Source organism: Barbatula barbatula (assembly GCF_947034865.1).
Source record: "Barbatula barbatula genome assembly, chromosome: 10".
In the NCBI taxonomy this organism is placed as follows: domain Eukaryota; kingdom Metazoa; phylum Chordata; class Actinopteri; order Cypriniformes; family Nemacheilidae; genus Barbatula; species Barbatula barbatula.
In genome coordinates this window covers 13,510,642-13,529,495 of record NC_136773.1, presented here as the reverse complement: position 1 = coordinate 13,529,495, position 18,854 = coordinate 13,510,642, and the positions used below count along the sequence as shown (strand labels likewise).

Sequence of the window (18,854 nt, the reverse complement as noted above, 5' to 3'; positions counted from 1 at the left end):
TCCCAAAGCCCAGAATGGGAAGTGCTTCCATCTGCCATCACAAAGCTTCACACGTATCTCAGCCTGCCGACACTTTACAAAACGTAATAACTTGAAAGTATCTCTCTGTCTGAAACACCGCTATGGTACACGGAGAGGGAGGGTGTGACCTCAAAAAGCAGAGGAACATGTGCACATGTCACTTTCAGAGCTCACTCGCACCACGTCCTCTTTTTCTCTAATCACGTTCCTGTCGTTACACTTGTAAGGTCTTCAAGACCTCACATTATTGTGGCTGAGGTCTCCTCGCCCTCTTCGAAAAGCTTTAATGCCTTTTCATAAACCCTCTTCTTTATTAGAGTGCCTGCCCTGATCTCTCTTCAGGGTAGCAATCGTAACACGCCGCACGCCGCTTAAAACTACATCCAGGAATGCGCATGAATGTACAGAGATGCTTGAACGTACAGATGATGAAGAGATACTAACAAAATCTGTCTCTGTCATATACAGACACACACACAGTTAGACACGCACAAATCAATGAGCACACCCTATTCAAACAGGTTCACAATAGATGACATCAATCAAAACAAACAAAACGTGACCACGGAGGCCTGACGTTCTTCTATATATAGTGTTCTTATACACGTGAGTGTATATCTGAGACAATATAGAAAATACTCTCATGTCTGTAAAATTTCTCAGAAACGGACATGAATGAGACAATTATTGACATAAAGTAAGAGTACAAAGCTATAAAAGAAAGTGTATACATTTCTTCTCGTTACAAATCTTAACCGTTATGCAAAGAATTTGATAGTCTTATTTAATTAACTCTGCATATAGGAATTTATTGTGTGTCTGATATTTGACCTGTGTTTTGACTTCCATAACCTTTTATGTTTTACTTATAGTCAATGTTTTCTTGTACAGCTGCTTTGTAACAATGAAAATTGCAAAAAGCGCTATATAAATAAAGCTGACTTGACAAAGAAAACATATTTTCCTATATATTTCCCGCTGATATATTGATTTTTTTATATATAGAAAATAAATAGTTAATATACAGTATTTACTATATAATCCGATATATATTATATGTTATATCTGATTTACGAAACTGGGCCGAAGTTAACTTCCGGTTGATATATAACGATTTCCTTTATATTCAAGTGATATTAATATAAATGTATACGATTATTTTATTGTATATTAATTGAATTAAATTAAAACTACTCAACAGTTCTTGATTCTTTGCGGACGTCTACTGGAGGTTAGGTTTGGGCCACATAATGTTTGTTTATGTTGTTGCCACTGAAACCGTCTATATGGAAATGCATTTCTTTCTATTTGGAAATGTCTTTTTTCCAGTATATGCTCATATATTTTTGTTTCGTAAGGGATTCATTCAGAGTCATCTTTCATGAGATGTAAAGGTGAAGTATGTCTTATAAACTTGCCCTTTAGTTGCAATGCAGAGTATAAATACATAAAAACACTGTTTTGTTCCAAAATTTTTGTTTGTTTTTTACATTTTCATTTCTGGCTCAACCAATACAATTACCTTAGGGAAAAACATGGGGGGGTTAATACAGACATCATTTGTTTGGTACCACCAGTGGCATTAAAATTACACACTTCACCTTTGAACAACATTCTTCATTTGATCTCTGTTCAATCTCATTATTGACTTTGAGAAACAGTTAAAATATCAAAGAGTTCAAATTTATTGTACCTCTCCATGGCGGCGTTCTGGTCCCTGGCCTGTTGGCTCCAAAATTCTTGGACTTCCTCCTTCTCTGCGGACTTTGTCCTGAAATAAACATTTTGTCCTGTTTTTATTGAAGGCAGCGGCCGCTAGCATCTGTTCTTTCTTTTCTCTTAATTGCCTGTGAGCTCAGGAGACACTACAAAAACATTCCCCTCCCAAAAAAAGTCACCCAAGCATGTCCCTCTGGCATCCGCATCTGACACCACAACTCAGTATGCCTGGCCGGTGTTAAGCAGTGCAGTGCAGGTATCGCAGAGAGTGTAACAGGTGTTGAAACGGGTCTCCATGAGTGATAGAGTAAGTGAAAAAGATAGCAGGTGTAAAAGGAAAGGAAGAAAACACTTTCTGACATACAGCTGTTAATTGTTATGGTTTTTACAGCGTTGCCCTGTAGTTTGAGTAACAATGTCATACTCAGTTACTGTAGCTAGCACAGAAGTGACAAGAGCGAACAGGAAGTCTAATGAATCACAGAATGAAAGGAGCAGAGCGGCCAAGTGTGTGTGTGTGTGTGTGTGTGTTTAAATGCGTTACATTTACATCTACTGTATGCATTTGGCATACACTTTCATCCAAAGCGAGGTGAGGTCCATTCAAGTTATACATTTTCATCAGTATGTAAATTCCCTAGAAATAAACCCACAAGCTTTGCACTACTAATGCAACTGAACTAGAGAAACACGTGTGCATTTGAATGCTTTGTGTTTAATGTGCCATCTCCACCACATGCCTCAGAGGCCATCCACATAGAGGCGCTAGCTGTATATGTCAAGATTTACTATCGTATCGACGTTTCGTCCACACAGAACTGTCCTTTCGGGAACCTAAAATTGCTATTTTGTTTAACCGGGTCACAGAGTGAGATGGTCCTCACTGCTGAACACAAGATCCAGGGCGCGAGGTTTGCTCCAGATTCAACTCCTCCCACTTTATATATTCAGCCGAAATTTGGAGAGTAAATTGCAACTCGTGGTCATCAATGTTTGCTCTTATCAATGTCATCATTTAATGTACGCCTGTAAGTATGATCACAATTAAATATTTGTTAACCCAAACCCGTACCCTAAACCTAAATCTAATAAAATGCTTTATTAAAAATATGTTAATAAATGAAGTTTTTCTTCAGCAAGTTTGTTTTCCGTCAGAAGTATAACTTTGGTTACGACTCAATAAGGAAAGGGTTGAGCAACAACACGAGTATGACGTGCGTTGTGGCAAAACTGCTGCGGAAATCTGTCGACCAATCAAAATGCAGTGGAAAGAAAATGGATCCAGTGTCGACCAAGCACAATGCAATGGGAGGAGACTGGATCTGGATCCAACCTTGTTCCCTGGATGTCTCGTTCTGAAGTAGGAAATTGCAGCCCAGGGTGGTTTTCATAAGAATACATTAATGGCCAAAAGTAATGTCCGGCGGTTTAAATGCCCCCTTTGGTTAGATCAAACCAGTAAAATATGACGTGTTTGGTACAAGGGGCAAAACACTAATAACCATGAATAAAATATGTGACCATGCCTATGAAAATGCAGCTAAAGTCATTTTTGGGGGATTTATTGTTTTCTACATAAAATCAACCTGTAAGAACATTTTGTAAAACTATAACCTTAATATTTTTAATATGTACCGAGTAATGCAATGTCAAAGATGAAATCAAAGTGAAATGAATGCTTGAAATCAAACTTTGATGCTCATAATTCGATAATGAGTCACATATGACACAAAGAGCAATAATGTCAATTGTCCAAAGTCCACCACTGTACGGCCCACCACACACGCATATCAATCTCACATAACTTTTCACAGACTCTTCAGACATATTCTCCCTCTGGCTCACAGACTATCGGGATACTTTGCATGTCTGATCCCGGTTGCTAACGAAGAGGAAATTCTACTCTTCTCTTTCTTTCTTTGAAAACATCAATGCCAGCCGGGGCTCCTGGGGCCTTACGTTACTCACAACAAGGCTGAGAGATCTCCGCATTGCTAAGCTGAGTAACAATCAGCTTCTCATTCTCTACTTTTCACCCCCGGCTCTTCAGTAATACGCTGTCAAGGTCAGTGTGGTATAGGTTTCCTCCGGGTGTCAATTGTCAACTGTAAAGCCTTCTACATCCCCCCATCTGAACTCACGAACACTTTGCACCCTCTCACGCCAACCTTCCCTAATCCATTCCCAACAGTTCCAGTCTCACCCAGCTGAATCTCGCTGGGGTTGATGAGTCTGATGAAGGTTTGTTAAAGACCTTTCTTCCTTTGTTTATTATGGTTGCCTGAAGGTTTTGCTGAGCTCTGTGACACCCTGCTATCTGACAGCGGGTTAAGATAACCTTTTATTTCCACTGGATCTCTGTGACACTGGAGATAAGAACGAGGGGGAGAGAGAGAGAGGATGAGAGACAGAGCGAGATTGCAGAATTAACATGTTGAAGGTGGTTGTCTCTGTGTGGATGAAAACATGCAGCGCTCTTGATGGCTGTCAGGTCAGATGGACCTGAAAACAAGATCGTGGACTGTAAATCTCACTAAAATACTCACAAGACGCCCGGCTTCTGACAAAGAATGGATTAGATTTGAAAGAAATGAATGATGTTTACTGTTCTGTGGTTAGTTGTGTTTGTAATGGCAGGCATCACGGTTAGCATTGCTCATATTTAAAATATTAAGTAACTTATGTATGATGACACAGACATAAAAATATTATGTGAATAGAGAGGCACAATTCTAAATCTCTCTACTGACATGGATTATTTTGAGTGATATCTATTAATGCCGATCGTATAGTGGTTATATTATATTCACTCGCATTAGCTACATTCTGAAGATTAAAATTATATTTCTTAATGAACTTAATGTTATTTATTCATGTAATGACTATAAATATTAAACATCAAACTAAAAAAAATGTATATGACTATCTCTTTTTCTCTTTGCTTTCAAATACACACTAGACTTAATTTTTACTCTTGCATTGCTCAAAATCTGTATAACACAAGAATAATATTTTAAAGATGCTATTCTGAGGAACAGATATTTTTAGAAGAACATAGCTGGTAGATATCAGTGGTTTGGTGTACAATTGAAGTCAATGGGGTTCAGTGTTGTTTGGTTACCAACATTCTTCAAAATATCTTCTTCATACATAGCCTACGTCATACAGGTTTAGAGGAAATAAATGATATATTTACATTTGGCAGACACTTTTTTCCAAAGCGACTTACATGGCATTGTATTATACATTTTGTTTCTGACCATGTGCAATCCCTTGGGATCAAACCCATGACCTCGGCATAGCTAGCGCCATGCCCTAACCACTGTGCCACAGGAAATCTATGGGAATGTTCATTTTGGGTGAACTACTCCTATAATTACAAGTACAATACTTTTTGAGGTTGATAAAGTGGAAAAAATGGTTAACTACCTCAAAATATTTCAAAGGTGCACTTTAGGCCAGAGGGCACATGCTCATACAACTAGATCAATGTAAGACACATTAGATCATGTATCTATAAGAGAATATTGTAGCTGTGAAACTCAAGGAACTGAATGGAAGATCAGATTTCAAGATTTCAGATTTCTAGTAACTTCTGTTGAAAAGGTCCCTTGAGGTCTCAGGAAGATTATGTTTTGCATACCAAAACAAAACCTCTTCTAAGTTATAAACTCTACATCGCATAATATTCCTTATCTTGGCAGCCTGAATCATTTACTGAATCTGTCTCTCACTCTTGCTCTTTTTCACTCTCTCTCCCCGCAGGTTAATCCCATTGGTGCTCTGTCACTCCATGTGTATTTTAACTCACCTCAAACTATTTCTGACATGGTTCAGCGTAGCAACGGGAACAAACTGGCTTGGCAGTGCGGCAGATGTGCGATGTATATCTGAAGTAGGGTTAGAGGTTGTATGGTTGCCTTGGGAACACACTCTGCATACAAACACAGAGCTTTTTTTCCTGTCTGATAGGGAGATATCAAAGCTTTGCACACACGTCATGTTGTTTCAAAGGAGCCGCAATTCAATTCAAAAGGCCCAAAGGTCCTCTGGGAAAAAGTTGTCGAAACACATCTTTACTGAGAAAGCTGAATAATTCCGGCCGTATTCTTGGCATGTTCGCTTGTACATTTTAGATCAGGTTAAAGGGATAGTTCAGCCACAAATGAAAATTCTGTCATCATTTACACACCTGCCAGTTGCTCCAAATATGTATAACTTTTTTTGCCCCCCATTGACTACCATAGTAGGAAGATACTTTTGGTTCTGTTGAACACAAAAGAAGACATTCTGAAGAATGTACAGTTCTGGGGCACTTTTGACAACCGTTGTATTTTTTCCCTTTAAGAATCTCCGAGGCATTAAGGATCGCAAATAAGATTACAAATTGAAAGTAGCACATAAGCACTATTGGTATTCTTTTATTCTATATCACTCCATGTTACCATATGTCCTCATGAAAAACAAAAGTTCTTAAACAAAGTTAATCAATGTTTCATCTATGTTAAAAAAAACTTATCACAGCACCTAGAATAATCTGATATAGGCTTTGATCAATGTATTTTCCAAGTGGATTTAATAAAACAGTATGTGATCTTAATAGCATTTTTTAATCCTAATGACGTAAAATTCTCTGCTCGGGTGCAGGCTGGCAGCTCAGACCACTAGAAAGGAATAGAATGGGTGTACGTTTTTGAGAGTGATCCGTTGCCTTGTGGTGATGGAACAATGAGGTGTCACACATTTACTGAACATAAATGGCAGGATGGGGCGTGTTTTTCATTGATGTGTTTTCACAGACAGGTAACAAAGTGAAGGCCTGTCAGTTGCATCAGATCGGTTTATCTGTCTTCCAAAATACATTAGCACAGACGACAGGAAGAGTCACACGCCATGAGTCCCGTCACACGCATACAGCTGTCAATGCCAGAGCGGCCGTGACGGCTAGCACTGTCACATCAGATACACTGTCCTGCCATGCCACAGAGACCTGACAGCACTTATCCACAGACAAAGAGAGAAAACGGAGATAAGGAGGGGAAGGGTTATGAGAGCACACAGCTACACATAGAAGATTGTTCACTGGAATGAGACCAGTGTGTGTGTTTTATTCCTCACAAACAGAAACTAGTTTTCTATGTATTGAACATTGTTGTTGAGAATTCCGAAGATTTTAAGTATATAGCTTATATCTTTTATACAAAGATTTGGTTCATGTCTACAGATTAGACATTTTTGAGTTATCTATAATTTCTATATTTTAATATATGGTTATGTTTCTAAAAAAGTGATAAGAAATTATAAACAAAAATAGAAATAGTTTTGACATACAATAAAATAAAATCGCACTTTTCTTGTGGTGGGGCCAGTAAACTGCTGGCAAAGCAAGTAAAAATCTTGCTCATGACAAAAAAGTCGTTGATGATTTAGGATGGATTATTACAAAGGTCTAAGCCAATGGTGGTTCAGTATGTATAATGTGATGAACCTCAGCAATGGATGGTGTATTCTGTGAAGAAAGACCTGACAGAGATCTTTCCTCGGGCTCTTGCCAGGTCACAGAGCTCGCGAGCATTTGTTCAATCTGCACCTCGCTTTTCCAACAAAAATAAACTCCCTTCATGAGTAAAATAGAGATATCTTCATCACATTGGTTACATAAATATACTGTATATCGTGTAGACAGCTTCACGATGGTATTCAGATGAATTGGTTTCTGTCAAACAGAGATGATAATCCCAACTAAGCATGTTTAAACTGTTCTTTCTTCCTTCTGACACATATTAAATCATTTTCAGAAAAGAGGGTGTGTTTTCATAGATAATGATGGTGTATTGAGCTCAGTTGTGAGCTGTGCTTAGATGTAGTATGTATGATAAAGAGGAATTAAAGACTTTAGAGTGGGAACAGCTGAACTGCAGTTGAATCTTCCCTAAATCAGGATGAAATACCAGGTCGGGTTGTAAATGAGTGTGTTTGTCTAAGAACAATTTTGGGATTAGTGCATGTGTATTTCATATATAACTCGACAGTCCATTTAGGACCAGGTGAGCTGCTTCCAAAAGACAACGATATTTAGTTTCCACTTCAAATGGTTGGCAAGATATAAAAATTACATTTTTTGCAGAGACTTTACTTTCAACCTTAGGTCAAAGTACAAATGATGAGCATAGGACAGATAGTATAATATTTAGATAGCTAGTGTGTGACAGCTGTGACTTACTCCAGGAGTTTCTTTACATTCTCTAGTTCCTGCATGTTGTTCTGGAGATCTTTTTTTAGAGTCTTCATCTCCTCCTTCAGGCCTATGAGAACAAAATACAGCTAGTTAGCCCCAAAAAGGTATCCAAAATATGACACCACATGCCTCTCGGCAAACAAGAGACTGTACAGCTGCACTGAGTGACATTTTGTGTGCACTTCAAGCATCTCGATTGATCTAGCGTTTATAATTATTGTTATGTTTTTGAAATACACTTCAAATCTAAGATACGGTCCATTACTGTTCCTCTTTCAAGTAAATCCATTGTATTTTAGTTTATTTCCAAATGTTTAACTACGATGATAAAAACAAAATTTCCAGCAGCTTTGACCTTGAAATAGTACATCAGAAACCCTTTTATCATGAACAGTTAAAAGTGGTTGTTCTGCGTAATGAGGTGTGGAAATATTTTTTCGATTTAGTATTGAGGACACTTTCAGTTTTGCAACTGACTTCACACTTTCAAATTCTGAAAAGCGCCAAAAAGAAACAATTAATTTCTCCAGAAAGCCACCAGCCTTTTGTTCTTGTGAGAGATGAGGGCTCTTTCATGCACAATACTGTCATAAAAGAACAACAAATAGAGACACATCAAAGTACATCAAAATCTCTGCATTATGAAACAGACATTCACTGATGTTCAGCTACTGAAGCAGCTTTGTCGAACAGAACAGTTTGTTTGAAACACTGCAGAAAGACTGTGAAATTCGGACCACGACTGAAGAAAAGGGCAGATTAGCTAATTAGAAAAAGGTAAGAAATCGACACAAAGAAAAACTTGATGCATACTTGCTGAATAAAGACAAAAACAACAAACATTTTGTAGTGAGCAAAAACACTAAATGGTAGTGAAAATTATTGTAAATGAAATCTTTTATTCCCACTTTACTGCAAATATGGAAATGCTGCAGATGGCACACAAAAGATTCTTGTTCATTCTGCATGTCACGCTATGACATTGACTACATATTTAGCTTGTGTGACAAGGTTCTTACGGCTATGCTGTGCCGTCAGAATAAATACCCCCCTAACGTTCACAGTAAGAGTTGAGTTTCTTCAACGATCAGATTCATCTGATTCCTCCACAGGCAATAAATGTAATTCTTCTTTTTTCAGTTTCTCTGTTTCCTTTCTCTCCCCCTCCCCTGCTTTTTATCTCCCATGAAGCAATGAAGCGTAATCTGGTGGCTATCGGTTGCCAGCAGCCATAATTGAGGGTGAACTCTACACATTCTCATTCATCATCTCAGCTCTGTGACATCCGGCGCAGCGCTCAGGAGAGAGTATTCACTCGGCCCTGCTCTCATGATCAGTGAAGAGGGCAAAGAGACAGAGAACTTGAAAAAGAGCCAAGGACTGGAAACTGGAGACACTTTAAAAGAGGTGAGAGAGAAGAGGATGACAGAAGACGGCAGGAGTGAGAGAAGCAGGAGATTTAGAGTTGTGCTACTGTAGTCACGACACACAGCGGAAATCTATGCACAATATGAGCATACAAACTCATATCCACCTGCTAAACTCACATTTGAATGTGCTGCAAATGAAATTGAAATTAACCTCCCAGGTTATTAAATTGGAAATTAAACAGGAATGACAGGAAAGGGAATTAAACAAATAGTAATTCAATAGAAAGTCAACAAGGTCAGCACAGGAAGTCAATAGATTTTGCACCAAAAATATTTAAGGTCCCTATTAAATTAAACTTATTTGGCTTTTAGAACGTGTCAGCTTTCAGATATCTATCAGTCTCCTATGAATTAACCAATACACCACCAACACAAAGTAAAATAAATTATGACATCATTTTAGCTACTCATCAAATTCCATGCTATGTGGTAAACTAAATTTAACACTTGAAAAGGGTAGGATGTCCCACCCGAATAGGGAGTGGTAGAGATGATGGATTTTTGTATGCAAACCCTGGAAGCCAGTTACCATTTTAGGACTTCCGGCTCCATTGCTCCAAAGTTTATGTTTTTTTTATGGGTTTTTGGTGAATCTCCTGAAATAAGTTCTGTGGTAAACAAAACCTCTAAATATTTTCACGTTTTATTCTATGACAAAAAAACGTATAACCCGCTTGTGATTTTTAAAGCCTTATTTTGTCTTAAAAACTGTGGTTGTTAACAAGTTGCCAAAAGCGACTACTTTCTTTGCCAGGGATGTTAGACGTCATCACGCATATAAAGCTCACAAATAATGCAACATGGGAAGAAATCCCTTCCCATTACTCATTCACAGAGTGATTACTTACCAGGGAACACATTTTTTGTAAAGTTTGAAAGAGTTGTCGGAGGCTTGGTGGTGGTGACGTTGATATCGAGTGACCTTAAGTGTAGTCTGTTTATAGCATCTTGTTAGCTTTTTACTTCTGCTGATTGTATTTCGGCTTCAAAAGTAACAAATGTTGCGTTAAATTGTAAAGATTATCTTGATACACAAAACTTGTAAACATCCTAAACCTTTGTTAAACACAGAGATTATTTTTTGCAATCTTCCAAAAGACAATGATTTGCACATCCGCATCTACAGAACACAAACAAATATATTTTGAAAAATTTTGGTAACCAAACAATGGCGGTACCCATCGACTTGCATTGCTTTTGGTCCAAACATCAGTGAATGGTACTACTAAACATTGATTGTATAATCCAATGTCTATAAACATCTATAAAATGTATGACAATTTATACCAAATTTGGTAAGGGGTTAACAGATATTTAATATTAAAAAAAAAAACAAACACCTACGAGTGGGAAACATAACAAAACATGGAAATATAATAACAAGACAGGACTAAGACTAACTACACTGAAGCAAAACTTAAAATAACTTTTGACAAACTCCACATGACTAAACTGACAAGCGCAAGAACTCACCACACAAACACAATGAACCAGCACAAGACAGAAGAAACAAGGGCATTAAATAAGGGACCAAACCAAATGGGGGACAGGTGTAGGGCATGGATCAATAACAAGGAAAGGAGATGATGGGAACAGAGACAAGACTGTCTCTCTCCACACAAGACATGAGATTCTGTCATGATCCTGCCACTAAACCAAGGGAATCATGACATGATGCGGCAATATCATGACAGGTGACGTCAACCTGACAAATCTCTTGCAGACCATATTTGCATGGAGAAAAATACAGACATTTACAAAGATGTAAATGTAACAAGTCACTTGTGTAATAGCATGCAGAGACGTGCAGAACAGCACACAGGTCTTGGCAGTGAGTTGATGTGTAGAGTCGATGAAAGGCTGCCCATTACCGCCGCCACAGACCAGAGTCAAGTCACTCTGACCTCTCTCCCTCCTCCTACACACCTAATGATTACCATAAAAAAAAATACTCCAGACGCTGCAAGACTTCTGTGATCCAGAGAGAAATGATTTGTAAAACTCTGGTCTAATTTTGACGCAGATCTCCAGAGAAAACAAAGGCCATTAATAAACCTAATAATAATGACAGAATAGCCGTTATGTCTGACCTCACACAGCAACAGAACACAGTGCATCTAATACCCCAGTAAATTACAAAAAAAGGATCAGAGGGTCGAGCAATAAGCATCTGAGTCTATCACAGCTCAAAAAGAAAATGTTCATCCTGTTCTCAAACTGCCGGCGAGCAGGTTCGCTCATGCAGTTCTGTTCTGTTAACTGTGTTCTATCATAACAGGATATATTCCAGAAGTACACAGAGGCTGGGGGTTTCGCTTCCTGATGGGATCGATTCAGAGCGCTTTCATCCGGAGAAAAATGGTCTGTTTTATTCAGCCTGTTTGTTGGGGAATTGGCTGACTGGATGGTTGTGAAAGGCTGAGAGCGGCTAAGGTGGTGCTTTTTTTCTGGTGAAAGTGCTCTCCGCTGCTCTGCTTGTGTCAGCCTGACATTTTCTCAATGGGGGACATAAAAGCGTGGCTAGAAGAAGGGCTTTTTTCTATTCAGTAATGAACTGATAATTGCTTTCTGGTCACTGTAACATGACCAGGCGAAACCATACTTCGAGAGGTATAAACTTGTTTGCTCCCTTTTTCCTCCTTTCTGCTCTTTTCTTTCCTACTTCAAATGTGAAGGAACATTTTCTCTGCTTCATTTATCAGATTAATTGATAGTCTTACTGGCTGTTTAGGACATGGACAATGGGACTGCTACCCCAAAACACACAATCAATACAACAAATGTGTATGGATGTCCATGGACGGCAAACAGACAAAGTGTGTCATTTCTGTGTGCAAATGTCAAAAGAGTCAAAAACAAAGACACCAGTGAATCTTAAATCAATACAGCTGCCATTTAAAAAATAAAAATAAAGTAGCACAATAACACTTCCCAACCTATTTCAATGGTCTACAATCTAAAAGCAAGCTCAATGCATGTCTATGTATGCCTGTGGTCATGCACTTAAAGGAATAGTTCACACAAAAATTTAAATTCTAAAATATTTCTAAACAAGCTGAATTTTGTAAAACTGGACCTCTAGCAACAGCAAAAAAGGATCACAAAAATAAAGTTTATTTTCAAACAAGTTTGCAGAACACTCCACCCATCTAAACAAGATCTGACAAACGTGTATCAGGTTCACTGGTTGAGCCTATGTTGTTGTGTCAGGCCGGTTAAGATGCTTGAACTGAATAATGTTTTGATTTTTTAAATCTCAATGGGAAATGAACCTAATAATGGATTACTCCCTGTTGCACATTGAAAAGAGATAGGAGAGAGTTTTTCAACATTGAAAGACATTTTACATTTAGTCATCCAAAGCGACTTACAAAGAGATCATTGAGCGATGAATGACACATTTTACACTTCACTGTTGGTTATACACACCCTGTATGAGAGACCAGGCCTCCTGGTTTTCATTCTGCAGTAGTTTCTGGGTCTCGACCTGGCTCTCCAACTGCAAAATCTGTTCTTGTGCTGCATCCAGACACGTCGTCAAATTTGGCACCTCCCCCTGCAGCCTTTTAAGCTCCGCCTCCGCTTTCTGTCGCTGCCGCTTACATTCTTAAAAGAAATGTAATTGTGAAAGTGGTCAGACTTCTTTACAACATTTGTTTGTGACCAATTCAAATACAGCAACCTCTGAAAAAACATCAGAACAACAAGCGAAAACTAATTTGACCTACTGGAAAGAAAATGAGACCACTGAGGTGCAGGATAATCTAGTCAGTGTGGTTCCCACCCTCTTAAGCAGACAGTATTATTACATAGTACACAAGCACTTTAAATGGATTCTGGTGGGGCAGATTCTGGAATACAGTAAATAATCACAGTAAGCCACAATTAAAAAATAAACAGATGACAAAATATAAATGTGGCATTTATTTGTACTCAAGGGGGAATTTTTATTGCACTGAGAAAAAAACTATATATTCTGAATCTTTGCATGCACATAAACTAATGTGAGACTAAACAAAAACACATTAAATCCATCAACCAAGAAGGTAAAAACTCAAATCACTCCGAAAAAGCTCATAGAGGTGCTCGTGCATGGCATAACAAAGATAACTAAGGAGAGATTCTCAGACGTGTGAGAAAATGCCAGAGAACTTTTCACATCGGCAGTGGGCGCAGTAACTCACGTCAACAGGCTACACCAATGAAGTGCCTGCACAAACAGAGAGAGAGAGAGAGCAAGCGAAGCCGAGCCTACATCTGATGATTGACGCACTTCAGGTCACGGGGCGGTTACCATCAGCTCTGTTGCACTTGGTCCCGATCGTGCTGTCTCATGAACATGAACAAACACACACCCGCACACATATTCCAACTTGACCTGTCTCCCTCAGCTGACTAAGCGCCTGAACAGCAGCTGTTAGTGCTGACCCAGCGCGAGTTAGGGTTGAATGAACGCATTGGGTGAAACATTTTAGCATACTACTGGACGATGTGTTTACAGTTTGTGTGCGTGTAGGGGTGCACTCACAAGCCCCGCCCTGCATGTGTGTTTGAACTTGCCTTTGGTTTTCCCAGGCTGTGTGCGCCATGGGTGTAGATTCGTGTACGGGCTCAATGGACCCCAGATAAGAGACTTCTGAAATCTCTACAGCAATTGTTCAATGCAGTGTCACATGTGCTGTTAGACTATATGGCTGTAGTTCCATCAATCAAATTTGAGAATGCATCATATAGAATGGCAGTTTTAAATAAAGTATAATTCATGTATTCAAGTATTTATTTGGAAAGTTTTTTTATTTGACTTTACTTTTTCTAATTAAATTAAGAGTTGGCATGCTTTTTATTTAGATAGTTTTCAGTTTACATAAAAATATGAACAAATATTTTACAGTATGTAAATATATTTTAATGTTTTATTATTTGACATGTAAAGGTTTTAAATGCTTTTGAAAGAAATCACATTATGCATTGCAATAAAAAAAACTAACAACTAGTTCAACTGTCCAACTGAATTTGACTAAAAATAGTATGTAATATATTGTTTGAACATAATTTTTTCAGTGTAAAATAGTGCATGGATCCTGTACTAACATAAATACATATTCTAAACGAAGAATCAACTTTAATTTCATAGCTAAACACATGACACAATGTATTATTTGTACATTCTTTCAGTTTAAATGGTAGTGAATTAATCCTGTACATAAATATATTCTAAACAACTTTAACAGTTGAAACATACACCTGTTCCTACCAATGCTAAAACCAAACCTTCATTACACTGAGACAAAGAATCAGACTTAACATTTTTATACCTTTCCTCTTTTGTCAAGCCTGAACCGTGGAAAGCAGACAGACAGGTAGCAGCCCATAATTGTTGCACCAACACCCATATCAGATTGCCCCCCCACACACACACACATACACATATACATGCTTTCTTTTATCTTTCTCTATATGCACAAATAGTTAAATGTACTTTTCTCTGAGTGCTTAATTACATTAATTCATTAAATTGATTCGAGCAGAATAACACAAGCACATGCTCGAATTCAAAAGCATGAATGTGAGAAACGCACACGTGCTGAAAGACAGCTAGGGGCTGGCGATATAAAAGCAAAGTCTAAACACTCCTTTGGCTAATGTAAACAAAATACCTGTGCATTGGTTCAAAGAAGTCTGGCTTTGTGTACTCATTCACCTCTCAATGACACACACAAACACGCTGGAATCTGGGACATGCAACAGGCAGAGAGGAGGCGGTTCGAACCGTTTGTGGGGAGAAGACACACACGCCCCATGGGGTGAGCGAGAGGTTAACTCGCCCTACAGCGTACAAACCATCTGTTAACCAAAACTATGTTGAACAACACATAGCCAACACACATATGCTCATATCAGCGCATGGAGCGATTTGCATGCTAAATATTGCAGCTTAGCAACCGCACACAAACATGCAAACATTCTCTGAACATGCACACAAACATGCAAGCCACAACATACCTGATGTTTATGGAGAACACACGCTTGTCCTCACTGTAAGACCCTTATTTTCTCTCTTACACACATATTATGTGCAAACACACAAATGTGTGTTTATATCTTTGTGAGCACTTCTTAAAGTCCAAAACCACAGAATCTAAACCCCAAAATCTAACCTCTATGTATATTCATCTCTTTCCCCCTGTCCTTGCCACATTTGGCAATTATTCATTAATTTTTTCTTTCATTTTTTTCTTTCTAGCCATGTCTCACACCACCTGGGGGCATCAATAGGTTACTGAAAGCCATTCAGGAGGCTGAATATACTTTGCCTAATCCAATCCTAATACTAACTAATCCTTCTTCTAATCTTAACCTTTAACCCAAAAAACAATTTGTCTCATTGTTGATGTAAATAAAGTCGTTATTAAGTTCCTCTATAAAGCTGTTTCGCTGAGATATGTTTGTCAGGCTACGGTATCCTCACGAGAACTCAGTCAGAAATTTCATCCTCAATAGAGTCCAAGCAACGCACGCACTTCTGAGGGTCATAAATCGGTCCTGTCTTCCTCTGACACTCTCTTCCCTTCCAGCTACATTGGCAAATGTCTCACATTCACTATTATCATTATACCACAATTATCTCGGCACAGCGGGTACAGTGCGCACTCACTCTAATAGCCACGGACACGCACACACAGCCACTAAGGGAGAGTGTGTTCCTATTTTAATTTCAGACTCTCACATGATATATTGTGAATGTCATGCGTGCAAGCGCTGGTTCTTATCCGCCCGCATTAGCTTCGAGCACGCGCGTGTGAGCCCGCTAAACACACACATGCAGATCCATATAAATGCAGAAGTCGCACCAGATGTAAAATTGGATGCACAGCTTTTCTGAAGCAGGACAGAGTTCATGAGCAGAGGTTGTTTTGCACTTGTGTGTGTTTAATTACCGGCGTCAGCACTGATGCAACTCTGCTGTATCAGTGCTTTGCTGAGCTCCCAGTTCTCCTGGAAGTGTGTAAAGCGGCTCTTAATGGACGTCATCTCCCCACGAGACGACTTCAGCAGGGCCACAGCTTCCCCGAGAACCTGCTGCTGCTGTTCACACCTCCATCTGCCACACACACATTAAGACATAAGGGGAGAGTTCACTAAAACAAAAAATCTTTCATCATGTACACGTCCTCATGTCATCTCAAACCTGTATGACTTTATGACTTTTTTTTGAAGAAAGTTGATAACCAAACAACATTGACATCCATAGACTTCCATTGGGCACATAAGACATTTCTCTAAATATCTTCTTTTGTGTTAGGCTTAGAGGTGAATAAGGTCTTGAACGATTTTTTGTATATTTTGAATTTTTATTGAAGTTTTTGGTATATTGGCAAATCGCAGACAGTTTGATTTATTGTTGAGACCTATAAAAACATGTGAGATTTTGGGGGCCTCTTTCTTTGGGAGAAAAATCTGATAACCGGGCTAGTTCACACAAAAATGAAAATTCTTCCATCATTTATTCAATCTCATGTCATTCCAAACCTATGACTTTATTTCTTCTGCTGAACACAAAAGAAGATATTTTGAAGAACAGAATGGTAACCAAACAACATTGTCCCACATTGACTCCTATTGTGTAGGCACAAAACCACTGAGACATTTTTCAAACTATCTTATTTTGTGTTCCACCTAAGAGTCATATACATTTTGATCCACATGAGGGTGAATAAATGTTGACATAATTTTCTTTTTTAGGTGAACGATCCCTTTAAGTGAAAATCTCTATTTTGTCCCCTTTTTCATTTCATTGCTTTCTAGAAGAAATAAAAAAGACATTGAGAAAAACTCTCTTTCATTCTTAAGGGAAACACTAAGCACGGCTGAAAATTGTTTTCATTTGTCTAGTCCATTTATATGAGATGTGCCTACATGCCACCTTGGCTAAAGTGTATTCTCATTGAGTCCATCCATGTCTCTGTGTTTGGTCTCTCCCAAGGTCTTGCAGGCTGTCAGCGCTTTGCGGGATGATTTAATGATGAACTTTTGAAGTACAGTGTCAGTTGTGTGTCTGTTTCGCTGCCCAACATCACACCCCTCTCCTTTCCACCAGCATTACATCATCATCAGCAGACAGAGGCAGATAAGAGCGGCCAGAATTCTCAAAGTGAATAAACAGGACGCCATCTCCACACACACACACACACACACACACGCAATCACATCAGCGACCACACAGTCCGTGTATCCATCCTTCCATCCCAGCCTGTCACCGAGTAAACAAACATACACAAACACAAACTCGCACATTTGTCTAAGTGTCATGGCAACCGGCAAACACAGTAGTGTTGCGGTGAGACAAAGAAAGAGAGGGAAAAAGAGAGAGACAATTGTGCGAAAACCTATCTTCCATAACAAGTGGGAGACAAAGCAAAGAGTGGAGAGGAAACCGTAAGAAGAGAGACAAGCAGATATGAGAAAAGGAGGTTAGAACCGAGCTGTCAGCATTTCAAAACCAACAGCTGGCTGCTTCTGCTGCTGTCTTTCTTTTCTAAAAGTACATCTGGCTTTGTCAGTTAAACCAATCCTCTTCAGTTAAGCCATTGACCCTGTTCAGACTGACTCGCTGTCCACACCTTTCTCTCTTTCATTTCACTCTCTCCTCTCCGTTTGAAGTGTTTCTGGTGTGTCTGGACAGCACATGCTCGGTTTTTGATGTGTGCGTCTGGCCAGCTGCTTTCCCAGCATTCTTTCCCGTCCGGTTTTAGACCCATGACCTCATCATCTCGGCCCATATAAATCACCTCCCACATAATCATCGTGATCGTCTTCAAAATGATCATCTTCACCTTGCGGAGGACTGTGCGTGGATGGGCGATCGTGGATCAAACTGTTTATGCTTCCTGTGTCATTGGCTGTCTTTCTGTCTCTCTGAACCTCCGGGGCGTAGTCTGTAATCAGGCTATAAACCTTTTGACCGAACAGACTGCTAGACATCACGCTACAGTGAACTCACACTGCACACACACATGCCCCATATGTGAAGCACACACGTCGCTCTCAAGCGCACATGAAGGCGCACGCGCTTTTACACGAGACATGAAAAGGGGCTTTGAGGAGACGTTGGCATTATAGCTTGGGGGTTAAGGAGAGGAGACATCTGAGAGCATTGCATTTTCTTTTCGCTTTGATAACTCGGCAGTTCAAAAGCATTTATATCACAAACCTTCAGGAAGACTCCATTTTTTTCCATTTTCTGAGGGATGGTTGTTTGTGTAAAGACACTGCCATGATGTAATGGTGTTAAGAACGCTTGCCAGGGTGTTGCCGGGCATCTAATGTGGTACTTTGAAATATGTAGGGTTACAAAAAAGATAGAAAAGAAGATATTTGGAGGAATGTTGGTAACCGAACAACAGTGGTACCCATTGACTTGGATTGGTTTTGTGTCCATACAATAG

At 39.1% G+C, this 18,854-nt stretch overlaps 1 protein-coding gene across 1 annotated transcript in view; it reads right to left on the bottom strand.

Moving 5' to 3' along the window:
- The window catches only part of lekr1 (Leucine-, glutamate- and lysine-rich protein 1), a 67,537-nt gene that overhangs the window by 26,638 nt on the left and 22,045 nt on the right, over positions 1–18,854 (bottom strand). Inside the window, exons 5-8 of the mRNA XM_079466580.1 lie at positions 16,347–16,510; positions 12,838–13,014; positions 7,964–8,045; positions 1,715–1,792 (exon numbers count right to left, since the gene is read on the bottom strand). Of these exons, the coding sequence (XP_079322706.1) occupies positions 1,715–1,792; positions 7,964–8,045; positions 12,838–13,014; positions 16,347–16,510 (501 nt within the window). The remainder of the gene's footprint in view (positions 1–1,714; positions 1,793–7,963; positions 8,046–12,837; positions 13,015–16,346; positions 16,511–18,854) is intronic.